Here is a 12,253-nt window from a genome sequence, read left to right on the forward strand (position 1 = left end):
GCCAACTAGAGGAAAGATGCACCAGGCACTCCATAGGAAATACAAGAAAAAGGTTCACGTGTTTAATGTGTGCAAAGGCAAGAAAGGACAGTCCCGGATTCAATAGCAACATTCTGTACAATTCATATGGTGGGGTTGAGAGAAAGAGGCCGTGGAACCCACACCAAACATGTATAAAAATAACTTATACAGCAACCCCCACCTGCAGGGACGATGAGGCTCTCGCCCAGCCACTAGGGCTAGGGGCCCATGACAAAAAGCAGCACCTTGGAGTTAATCAGATGGGCCAAGGTACTGTGGGGGTAAGGAGGGGCACCAGTCCAGAGGGCAGGGAGGGCTACGAGGAGGCCTTGAGGCGGTTGGTGGCTGAGCGTGAGCTCAGCAGCTTGTCCACCATGGTGCGGGCGTAGCGGAGCCGGTGGGCCAGCTCTTTGGAGCAGCCAAACTCCTCCAGGAGGCTCAGGCGGTACGTGTGGAAGTTCCGCTTCTCATCAATGTAGGTCACGGCCGCCATCAGTGGGCACAGGATGAGTTTGGTGTGGTCCTATGAGGGGAAAGGGGTGGCCAGATGGAGGCTGATCAGTGGCTTGAAGATCCCAGCTGATGGGGGGGTTACCCCATTTCATCCCCTTCCTGCTGCAAAGGTCCTGCACCTCCCTGCCCCACCCAACTCAGTGGGCCTTCTGACCACAGACACCCCAGCTCCAGTTCACCAAGGGCTCACCTGGAAGAAGTTGATCTGCACGCAGCCGTTACTGAGGTGCAGGATGATGGCGCTGCGGGTGCGGAACCATGTCCGCAGGTAGGGCAGGCGGGCCAGCTCATCGCCTTCCCGGGGCGTGATGTTGGCACCTGCCTTCAGCAAGTGTTCACTCATGTAGTTGCGGAAATACTTAAGGAGGGTGATCTGGTTGGAAAGTAGGGGAGGGTCTGAGTCAGAGTCTGTCCTCCTACCCCGGGCCTGGGCCTCCCTCCCAGCCAGCCCCATGGGAGGCCAGCACACACCTTCTTCATCAAGGAGTTGGGGTGGGCACTGACTGTGAGGTAGGACTCGGTGCCATCGCGCTCTATGTACTGCAGGCTGTCCCCGTCATTGTAGAGGATGAGGCGTGTGGAGTCGTTGAAGAGAACCCCCACGCTGTTGTCACACAGCTGATAACCTAGTGGTAGGGGAGGAGATCTCAGAAAGGGGGAGTAGGGAGCAGGGGGGCATTGGGAACCAGAACTGGGAGGCCTAGCATGGAGACAGGAGAGTGGTGAGAGAAAAGGACCTGGGAGCCAGGAAAGGCAAGAGCCTGCCAAACACTAGGCTGACCCAGAGCCACCCGACAATTCTGGAAGACACCTACCGAGGCCGTACTTGTCTGAATAGTCCACCCACTTGCTGACCCAGAAGATGGGGATGCAGGCGGGATCCTCAGCCTCCTCTGAGACAGAAACAGAAGATTAGTTAGGACCTGCCTCTTCTCCACCGGTTCACAGAGAGGCTTAGTCAACAGAGCTGGGGCCACGGAGGACAGAGCTCTGCCACCAACAAGCTCAGAAAAGCAGCAGGATAGATATTTAAGCAGAAAGTTGCAGCACAGCACCAAGTTCTGTCCCATTCATTCATACACTCATTCAGTCGAACCATTTATCAACGGCCTACTGTGTGCCAGGCACCAGCATAGTCCAGTGAGCAAGGACCAAAACCCAGCCTACGAGGAGCTTGTTTTCTAGTTACAGGAACAGAAACCAATCAAACTAAATATGGGCCAAATATTGAAGTTACTTCTACCTGGTGAGAGTCAGAGATTATCTAGTTTTCCAGTTTTGAGTGATTCAAACTTGTGAGAAGGAGACAATTAAAATACATCAAAATGGGCCTCCCCGGTGGCGCAGCGGTTGAGCGCTGGGTTGCGAAGCTGTGCGCGGCCTCTGCGGCGCCGGTTCGATCCCCGGCTGCTCCCCGGCCACCGGAGGAGGGTCCCACATGGCGCGCAGACCTCTCCTGCCGCCCGCTGCTCCCCTCAGCAGTGTACTTCGGTCCTTCTGCCTGCTCTGCTCCCCGCTCTGGCTCTGGTGGATTCTCTCACCCTCCCGCGCTTCTGACTGTACCCAGTGCATGTATAAACAAAACAAACAAACCAACCAGCAAACAAATAAAGCATGCCTCTATAAAAAAAAAAAATAAATAAAAATAAAAAAAAAATAAAATACATCAAAATGTCCAGTGCATGCAATAATCCCCTACAAATGTAACAGGGAAACTTGAGAATATGTCAGAGACAAGTATTATGGAGAAAGAGAAAGCAGGTGATGGGGCTGAGAAATGCTAGGAGTGGGTGGGCAGAAAAATGCTCCTGAGATGACAATGGGGCAGACATTTGAAGGAGGAGAGACTGTGTGCCATGCAGTTATCTGGTGGAAGTGCTTTCTAGAAGGGAACAACTCAAGCAAAAACCCCAATGCTGGGTTTCTTAGTGTGCAACATACTACCAGAAAAAGGCAGGGGCCAGGCGGTGGAGGGCCCTTGCATGGCAAGCTCACTCATTTGAACTTAATCTTACAGGAAATGGGGGACTAAAAATACCATAGACTCAGGGGCCTGGACAAACCACCAGCACTCTGCTGGTATCTGCCTTTACCAGATGCCCCGGCCAAGCGCCAGCCACCCCACTCCAGGGCCCCCAGCACCCACCTTGCCTTACCAGCCCCCGCTCTGAGGGCTTGGAGGCGTTGACACTGTGTAGCTGCTGCAGCATGTCGCCCAGGTGGCAGTCAACAGCCTCGTTGTTCTCCCGGACCACAGGTTCCTCTTTTTCCCGAGGACGGTCGGGTATGGGGTTCTCCGTGCCTAGGAAGAAGATGAGACACTGTCATTAGCTGGGCACAAAAGGAAGATGAGGACCACATTCCCTTAGCTGCTCTTCTCTCCAGAGAAGAACTGTCAGCTACCATTGCCTTGGGTAAACTGAGTCAGTGCCAGGTTATTAGAGCAACAGCTGCCACGCTCATGTGACAGGAGCATGATACTCACTGGTACCTCCAGGGCCAGGCCACACCCTGTAGGAAAGCCTCATGGCCATACAGCCACAGAGCTTCAGGCTTCTGACCAACACTGGGCCTTGCAGGCCACCACTGCTCATTCAGAAAGGACAGTTTGAAGGCAACAGCAGTGGGGAGCTGCCCAACTTCAAGCAAAGAATAAAGAACATCTTCCATATCTAGTAAATCATAGCTTATCAGCAAGATAAAAAAAACCTAACATAATTTTCCAACCTAAAATGCTATGTACACACAGACACACAAATATATCTCCAAAGAGAGTCTGAAAAGACACACATTGAGGGCCTCCCCTGGTGGCACAGGGGTTGAGCACTGGGCTGCGAAGCTGCCAGCAGCCTCTGCAGCACTGGTTTGATCCCTGGCTGCCGGCAAGGGTCCCCCATGGCGCGACAGATCTCTTCTGCCGCGCCCGCTGCTCCCCTCAGCAGTGTATTTCGTCAGTCTGCCTGTTCTGTTCCCCACTCTGGCTCTGGTGAATTCTCTCACCCTCCCGCGCTTCTGACTGTACCCAGTGCTTGTATAAAAAAAAAAAAAAAAAAAGACACATTGAAATGTTAACATTGGTTGTATTTGGTGGCATAAACACTGTTGATTTTTATTTTATGCTTAAAGGTTTAATTCTTTCCCCACCAACATGTACTAATTCCTTGTATAATAAAATTTTTCTTAAAATATTTCAAGATCAGCATTTTCAATTAAAAAAAACTATGCTGTGATAAGGATTCAAGGGCGAAATAAGACATTTAGGAATTTCCTTAAAGACTAGCAATAAAAGATGGGGAGCGGAATTGATAAAAACAAGTGTGGCAAATGCTAGCTATCAAAAATGGGTCACAAACACACAGGGCTTCACCATATAGCTCTCCCTACTTTTGGGAAAATTTTTTTAAACAAGTATATGTGTTCAAAAATGAAAAACCAAAAGAATAAGAGCAATCCTTAAAAGCTCAAATAATAAATTTGCAAGTCCATACTGACATAAATAACCCAATAAACATGTGGGAGAGAAGCAAAAGCTCTTCTTTACAGAAGAATTCCAGAGAAGATATGCAGGAGGGTGGAAGGGGAAGACTCACCATCAGGACCCCAATAATAATTGCAAGATCAACCATGGATGCTTAACCGGTAGGCAAACGTTTGAGGAGAAGCAGGAGCCTCTCCCAGTGGCTCCTGGCAAGGGTTATGAATTATCAAATACAAAGGGGGAAATGACCCTGCAGTGGAGAAATCCAGCAGATTCCACGTTCAGCAAGTGACCAAAATTATCACCAATCAAAAGAAATGTCAAAAATTAAAACCCAAAGGAAGAAAGGACTGTAACTGAAATAAATGAACTTATGCATTAAATTGTGCTATATCAACACAAAGGAAAGTATTTCAAGTAACTTTTTTTAAAACTATATATCCTTGGGCCTCCCCGGTGGCGCAGCGGTAGAGCGCTGGGTTGCGAAGCTGCCCGCAGCCTCTGCGGCGCTGGTTCGATTCCCGGCTGCTCCCTGGCCACCGGAGGAGGGTCCCACATGGTGCGCAGACCTCTCCTGCCACCCGCTGCTCCCCTCAGCAGTGTACTTCGGTCCTTCTGCCTGTTCTGCTCCCTGCTCTGGCTCTGGCGAATTCTCTCACCCTCCCGCGCTTCTGACTGTACCCAGTGCATGTATAAACAAAACAAATGAACAAACAAATAAATAAATAAAATAAAACATGCCTCTAAAAAAAAAAAAAAAAAAAAAACCTATATATCCTTAGTGAAATATATCCTAAGGACAAATACAAGAAAATAAAGCAGGAAATAGCAGGAACAAATTTACATATGCTGGAAATTGTATGTGTATTAGTGTAAGGAAATAAGATTGTCAGTTAAAGAGAAAAGAAACACAATTATAAAGTGAAACAAGTAAAAACCCTACAATATTATGTTTGAATCAGGCACTTAAATTACCAAGAGAAAAAAATAACTCCACAGTGAAGAAAAGGATTGTTCTAAGACAATATTGTATCAGTGTTAATGATCCTGAACTTGATAACTGCATCAAGTGCTATGGTTATGTAAAAGAATCTTTGTTTTTAGGAAATATATACTGAAGTATAAAGCAGTAAAAGCCAGGATGCAGACAACCTCAAATGGTTCAGAGAAAGAAAAAAATAAAAGAGAAGGATCAAGGAAGTGTGCGAAAAATGTTAACTGATAGAGGAAAGGGGTGACAGGCTACGGATTTTTGTCTTTCTTACACTTTTTCAAGTTTCAAATATCCAAATAAAATGAAAAAAAAAAAAAAAAAAAAAGTGGATCAGAAATATCTGCATTAATTCAGCGATGTCCCCACCCCCCAAATCTCCAAATTCTGTCCTGTGAAGAGACCTAGAAAGGACAACCTAAGTAGCATCATGTGGCTTAAAAATGCCCATCCTTTTAAAGAGATGCATACTGAAGTGTATGAGGGTGAAATGGCAGGATGCCTGGGATTAACCTCAAAAATACTTGAAATAGGGCCTCCCCTGGTGGCTCTGGCGGTTGAGCGCTGTGCTGTGAAGCTGTCTGCAGCCTCTGCAGTGCTGGTTGGATCCCGGCCGGCCAGCCGACGAGGGTCCCACATGGCATGACAGACCTCTCCTGTCTCGCCCGCTGCTCCCCTCAGCGGTGTATTTCGTCAGTCTGCCTTTTCTGTTCCCCGCTCTGTCTCTGGTGAATCCTCTCACCCTCCCACACATCTGGTCTGTACCCAGGTTCTTGTATAAAAATAAATAAATCTTAAAAAAAAAAAAAATACTTGAAAGAAACAAAAAAGGAGAGATGACACATGATAAAATCCTAGTAACTGCAGAAGCTGGTGGAATGTGGGGGTTCACTGCATTGTGCTCTGAATGCAGATTTGAAATTTTTCTTATTTGTCAATGAACCATCCAGTTAGGAGTTTTTTAAATAAGAAATACTAAGGTGGGACATTCAGACTCTCTCTCCTTGACCTCAGGGTCTGCTCCAGTGTTTTTCCTGACAGGCTCACAGGAAGAAGGCATCTGGCTGTGGGAGGATGGGGGCTGGAATTCAGGGAGCAGGGCCTGTCCGACTCCATCCACTCGTCTGAGGTCTGCTGTCCACCCAGACCCTTCTATTACCTTTATTGAGGACCGTGAGAGGCTTCCGGTTGCTGGGGTCCAGACTGCTGGGCGCAATTGAAAACCTGGGTGGAATGGTGAGGCAGGTAATGGGGAGTCGGGCAGGGATGTAGCCAGAAGTAAAGAACTCATCGTTGAGCAGCTCGTGAATGGTTGGGCGGGCAGTGGGGTCTGTCTGTAGCATCTTCTGGATGAGGGAGGCGGCCACAGGATTTATGTGCTGGAGTGGAGAAGGAAAGCCATCAGCTTGACAGGACAGGCCCAGTGTGCAGGAGGGAACTGCAGGCCTCCAGCCCACACGCAGCCCCCCAGCCTCACCTACACCACCTTCAGTGGCTATAAACACTGCCAAGTTGCCCACTGTCGGCTTTACTGAGTCACCCAGTGCCAGCCTCACTTGTGAGAATGCTCATTTCTCCTTCCTTCTGAGACTCACAAGATTAGTCTGAGTCATTTGAATCTGCTATTAGGTAACTCAAGTTATCACTACAGGTGCCACTGAGAACAGAACATAGGCTTCAAGGTCATAAACCAGGGTCTCAACCCCAGTTCTTTCCTTTAATAACAGTGACAGGTACCCCAACCCTGGGGTCCTAGTGAGAAGACTCAGTGGGCTGTAACCTAGCGCAAGACAACTGCGAGCTGGAATGTAGCTGTGCGCTATGTGCCAAGCTCCTGCAGCAACGGGCTGTTTGTTTCTCAGTGCACTGCTGCTGGTGGTTGTGGACTCACAGTGGCTCATACTGGGTGAGCGTTTACTGCACACAAGGCACTCTGCAAGATACTCCATTTTATAGATGGGGATGTGGCAGGGCCCAGTGGAATCAAGACAGTCCCTTTCCCAAGTCTAAGCAGCACTTCTACTCCTGCCCCCTACTCCCACCCACCCTCCCCCCGCCCGCTCTTTTTTTTTTTTTTTGCTTTTTACGTGTCTTTTGGATTGACTATTCAACCTTTGACAATCTATAAATTTTGTCCCCAGGAAAAAAATACTTTTGTACACAAAAGTCAAGTTCTCTAGGCAATTTCAGGTACAGACCCGCTGTGGCCACCTGAGGGGTAGGGGGCAGACCCATCTCTGTTCCCAGGATATAGCTGGACTCAGCAAAAAGCTCTTAGGGAAAAATAAATAAGTAAATTTAAACTTAAAAGTGTTTCTGGTCACCTTGGGAATACTGTATTCATTCTTCTTGATCCGGAGGTAGGTCTCTTTCAGGCACGAGGTCTCAAAAGGAGGTTTGCCCACTAACAAGGTATACCTGTAAGTACAAGGTGGGATTCAGCTCAGGACCAGAATGGAAGGAGAGCATCCTCTGGACACTCACTCTGACGCTGGGGTCCCTTCGGATAGTCCCCAAGACCACAGAGCAACCCCACCAGCCAGGACACAGATCCTGATGAGCCCTCAGTAGCATACAAGCGATGAGGTCAGGATTTGATGACCAGTGGTTTTTCAACTATTATCTGCAGTTATCTAGGACCCCAGAAGCTGCCAGCCCCTATAAAAAGTGGTTCAAGGGGTAGCTACCCACTCCCAGAGAGGCAGCTGTACATTTTCACTTGCAAAAGCTCCACTGCAGAGAAGTATGAGAGCCACTGCTACAACCCATTTCTAACATGTCAATACCCATGCAACAACATAAAACCAATTAGTATAACACAAAAAGCATAACACATGAAAAGGCCTAAGCCCCTGCCCACCACCCAGTCCGCTCTGACAGCCTCAATCTGGACAAACCACAGACACTGCCTCCTGCCAGCTCCAGTACCCGGCCAGGCCCTCCCACCTGGTGTTGCTTTCTAGATCAATGTGCATAGGAATAATCCCAGGGTTCTTGTGAAAATCCAGATTCTCACCCAAGAGCCAAAGCTTCTGCATTTCTGACAAGCTCCCAGCTGATGCTGCTGGACTGTGGCCACACTTTGATAGCAAGAGGCTAGAGCAGATTTGTGAAGACCTTCTACCCCCCTTCCTGGAACCCACTGTCTAGGATGCAGGAATCCTAGACGGTATACCAGTGTAGAGAAAGAGATGGAAATTAGTCTTTGTTTTTAGACAATCTGTCATCTGGAGTAGCAGAAATGTCCATGGATAAGCTCAACCAGGTAAGATGTCCCAAAGGGACCCTACTGGGGTCAGGTGGGTCCTGAGACAACTCCCAACTTACATGATGCACCCAATGGACCACACATCCACCTCGAAACTGTGCCCTTTCTTGCTCAGCACCTCGGGAGCTATGTAATTAGGAGTCCCACACAGAGTCTTCTTCCGCTCCCCATCATATTCGACTTTGGTTGCCAGTCCAAAATCCCCTGGGACAGAGGGAGGAAGAGGGGGTACTCAGATGCTAGCCTCTGTCATCTGTCAATGCAGACAGCTGTCAATGTTTTACCAGCAAGAACCAAGGTCATTTGAGTTTGCAAACCTATAGTCATTGCACACAGCAAAGTTGCCCAGGAATCCATCCTTCCACCATGCTGGCCCTAGGGAGGTGCCTTGCCATGACCCTCTTCATCTTTCTCCCCTGGTAAGGAGGGCAGTTTTGTTTTTTTTTTTAAAAATCTTTTTTTTTTTGGGAAGATTTATTTATTTATACAAGCACTGGGTACAGTCAGAAGCGCAGGAGGGTGAGAGAATTCACCAGAGCCAGAGCGGAGAGCAGAGCAGGCAGAAGGACCGAAGTACACTGCTGAGGGGAGCAGCGGGCGGCAGGAGAGGTCTGCGCACCATGTGGGACCCTCACCCGGTGGCCAGGGATCGAACCGGTGCTGCAGAGGCTGCGGGCAGCTTCGCAGCCCAACGCTCAGCCGCTGGGCCACCGGGAAGGCCCAGTTTTTCTTTTAAGATTTATTTATTTATGCACAGAAGAGCTGGGGTGCTGGCCAGAGATGCAGGGGTTGAGAGGATTCACCAGTGGCTGAGTAGGGAGTAGAACAGGCAGAGGTACTGAAATACACTGCTGAGGGGAGCAGTGGGCAAGACAGGAGAGGTCTGCTGCACTGTGCGGTTCACCTCCCTGGCTGGGGATCGAACTCGTGCTGCAGTGGCTGCAGATAGCTTCATAGAGCTGTGTCTTAACCCCCTGAGCCACCAGGGAGGCTCCAGGAGGGCAATGTTTTGAGAAGGGGATTGACGGGGTTAGCAAAACTCAAACTTCTTTAGAAATCAAGAAAGACTTACTTGGCAAGATATGGAGGATAACAGGGAGGACAGCAGCAAGCCAGAGGGTATCTAAGCAAAAGCTGCTTTTCAGTTAACAAAGAGCTGCCCTGGGGAATACTGTCCTTGCTGTAATGCTGGAGCTTTTAATTGTTCAAAAGGAGTTTCAAATCCAAAATTTCACATCAAATCTCCCAATTTACAAAATGGAAACTAATTCAAATTCTTTTTCAGAAAAATATTGTGTAGGCTCCCCGACCCCAACCCCGCCAATGCATCTGCAGCCAGATACCAGCTTGTGGCTCTTTGTTTTGAATGTCTGTACTGAAGGGTTCTAGAGACAACAGCCCAGAATTCCTGCCCTCTCTTCCTCCCTCATCTCCTTCCTACTTCCTCTCTCCCAGTCTTCTCATTCCCACTTCCAGTGTGTCGAGCGCCCCTGCAGCCCAGCACCTCACCTATTTTCACCTCCAGATCCTCGTTCAGGAAGAGGTTACCCAGCTTGAGGTCTCGGTGAATCACCCTGTTTCGGTGCAGGTACTGGCAGCCAAGGACGATCTGGCGCAGGTAGTAGCGGGCCTCGGGCTCGGTCAGGGCTTTCCGCCGCTTGTGCAGCTCCAGCAGAGACTGGGAGGGGATGAAGGGGAGGAATGAGGGCTCCGTGCTGGGTGCAAGGTGAGGGGCCGGGGCCTTTAGGTAAAGCAGCCCTCCCTCCCATTCCTTCTCCGGGACAGGATCTGGACTCTCCCCGAAGCCTGGCCACAGCCCCCCACAGCCCCCCCTCTCCTACTGGGCCCCTTCCCAGCCGTTTACCTTGGAACCCCGTCTCAGACCCACCCTGGAAGCTCTGCGCACCCATTATCCCCTGCCAGGATCTCTCAGCAGCAGCAAATTCCTTCCAGAGCCCTCTCTCTCCCGGAAGCGCCCAAAGCCGCCCGCACCACCCCTTCCCGACCCGCTGCGGAAGCTCCGGATGCGCAGCACCCGGGCCGGGCCTGCTCCCGGCGACGCCGGAAGCCCCAGCGTCCATCTCCAGGGCGCCCCGGCCCCGCGTCTCCGCACCCCCCTGCCCCAACACCTGGCGTCCGGGCGCCGCCATCCTCAGCCGCAGGGCTCCGGGGCCGCTGCACGGGAACCGCTCCCCGGGCCGGGCACCTCCACCCGGGCACCTCCCTGCCCCGCAGCGCCGGCTCCGAGCTTCCCGCCCCGGCCCCGGCGGCCCCGGCCGCGGCCCGCCGCTCACCCGCCGGCGGCAGAGCTCCAGCACCACGAACACGAAGTCGTTGTCCTCGAAGAAGCCGTGGAAGCCCACGACGTGCTGGTGCGCGAGGCTGCGGTGGATGGAGATCTCCATGGACATCTTCTCCTTCTGGTGCGGCTTGAGCAGCAGCGACTTGGGCACGATCTTGCCCGCGAACACCTCCCTGGAGTCGGCGTCCGAGATCTCGAAGCACTTGGCGAAGCCGCCCTTCCCGAGGAAGCGGCCGCGCAGGTAGCGCCGCCGGCTGCGCGGGTCCACCAGGACCTCCGGGATCTCCTTGGCCGGCGGGGCGGCCGCCGGGGCGCCGGGCGCCGCCACCTTCCCGGGCTCGGCCGGCGCCCGCGCCAGCTTCCCCGCAGCCGCGGCCGCACTCATGTCGCCGGGACGCGGAGCCGCCGAGCAGGGCCGCGCAGGCAGGTCCGCGCAGGGTGGCTCCGCTCTCCGCTCCTCCCGAATTCAAACGCGGCGCCGGGAACGTTACAGCAGCCGGGCGCCCCTGATTGGCCGCGGGGATTTAAAATCCAAACCCGCCCGCCGCGCGGCACCATGGGAGCGCCCCGGCGCCGCCTCCCCCGGCCGCCCCGAGCCCCGGCCCGGGGGCGCGGGCGGCGCGCTCGGGGGGCCGGGGAGCCAGGCCGGCGGGAGGCCGGGACCCCCGGGCGGGCCGGGCGCTCTGGGACCGGCCCTTCCTCCGCGGCCGGGGAAGCGCGCAGTCCGCTCGCCACCTCCCCCGGGAAGCCTTTCCTAACTCCACCCGCCACTCCTGCCCCCACCCACCGCACTTCTAGAATATAAACTTCGAGAACGGAGACCTGGCAGCGCCCAGCGATAGTTTGGAAGAGCTTCAGCTCCCGCCTTCCATGTCATTCTTTCAAGTTACCCGATAAACTTGAAATCGAAGCATGCACAGGAGGCTGGCCAAGCCCAAGCACCTTCCTGGTAAAACCCCTATCCCCTCCCTTCGACTAGCCCTGAGCCCCTCTGGATCCTAGAGCAATGCGGCCCAAAGGAGGGCTCAGGGACCACCGGAATCACCGTCACCTGGGAGCTTGTTAGAAAGGCAAGATTCAGGGCCCTACAGCCCACCTCCGGAGTCAGAATCTGTCTTTCAACACGACTGTCCAGCTGAATCAACGCATACTGAAGACAAACAAGGAAACAGAGCTGCCCCCCACCCCGCACCCCCCATGCAAGAAAGCTGCCTCACTGGCTCCCGGCTGTATTTCCCCGCACCTAAAATAGTGGGCCCTTTATTGTTTGGGGAGGGAGAGATGGCTGTTTGGCAGAATGCCTGGCCAACTGGTAGGTCACCACGAAATTTGGCCTCCAGGGGGGTTTTGTTGGGTCTCCCACTCTAAAATTTGGATTTATGGCACTTAAAAATCAAGCAAGCTCATGGACCTCCCCGGTGGCGCAGCGGTTGAGCGCTGGGCTGTGAAGCTGCCCGCGGCCTCTGCCGCGCCGGTTCGATCCCCGGCTGCTCCCCGGCCATCAGAGGAGGTTCCTGCATGGCGCGCGGACCTCTCCTGCCGCCCGCTGCTCCCCTCAGCAGTGTACTTCGGTCCTTCTGCCTGCTCTGCTCCCCGCTCTGGCTCTGGTGAATTCTCTCACCCTCCCGCGCTTCTGACTGTACCCAGTGCTTGTATAAATAAATAAATAAATCTTTAAAA

The 12,253-nt window shown here is 52.4% G+C and overlaps 1 protein-coding gene across 1 annotated transcript; it reads right to left on the minus strand.

The window, feature by feature from the left end:
• Nucleotides 1-59: 59 nt before the first annotated feature.
• Nucleotides 60-11,056, minus strand: PLK1 (polo like kinase 1). Its single transcript, XM_037507410.1, has 10 exons — nt 10,566-11,056; nt 9,781-9,949; nt 8,331-8,475; nt 7,328-7,421; nt 6,163-6,382; nt 2,681-2,836; nt 1,350-1,427; nt 1,006-1,160; nt 725-907; nt 60-544 (listed from the first exon to the last, which is right to left on the minus strand). The coding sequence occupies exons 1-10, from the start codon at nt 10,956-10,958 to the stop codon at nt 338-340; spliced, it is 1,800 nt and encodes a 599-aa protein (XP_037363307.1). The 5' UTR covers nt 10,959-11,056; the 3' UTR covers nt 60-337.
• Nucleotides 11,057-12,253: the final 1,197 nt, after the last annotated feature.

The sequence above is a fragment of the Talpa occidentalis genome, unplaced genomic scaffold (assembly GCF_014898055.3).
Source record: "Talpa occidentalis isolate TD23 unplaced genomic scaffold, MPIMG_talOcc4v2.1 talOcc4.12, whole genome shotgun sequence".
In the NCBI taxonomy this organism is placed as follows: Eukaryota; Metazoa; Chordata; class Mammalia; order Eulipotyphla; family Talpidae; genus Talpa; species Talpa occidentalis.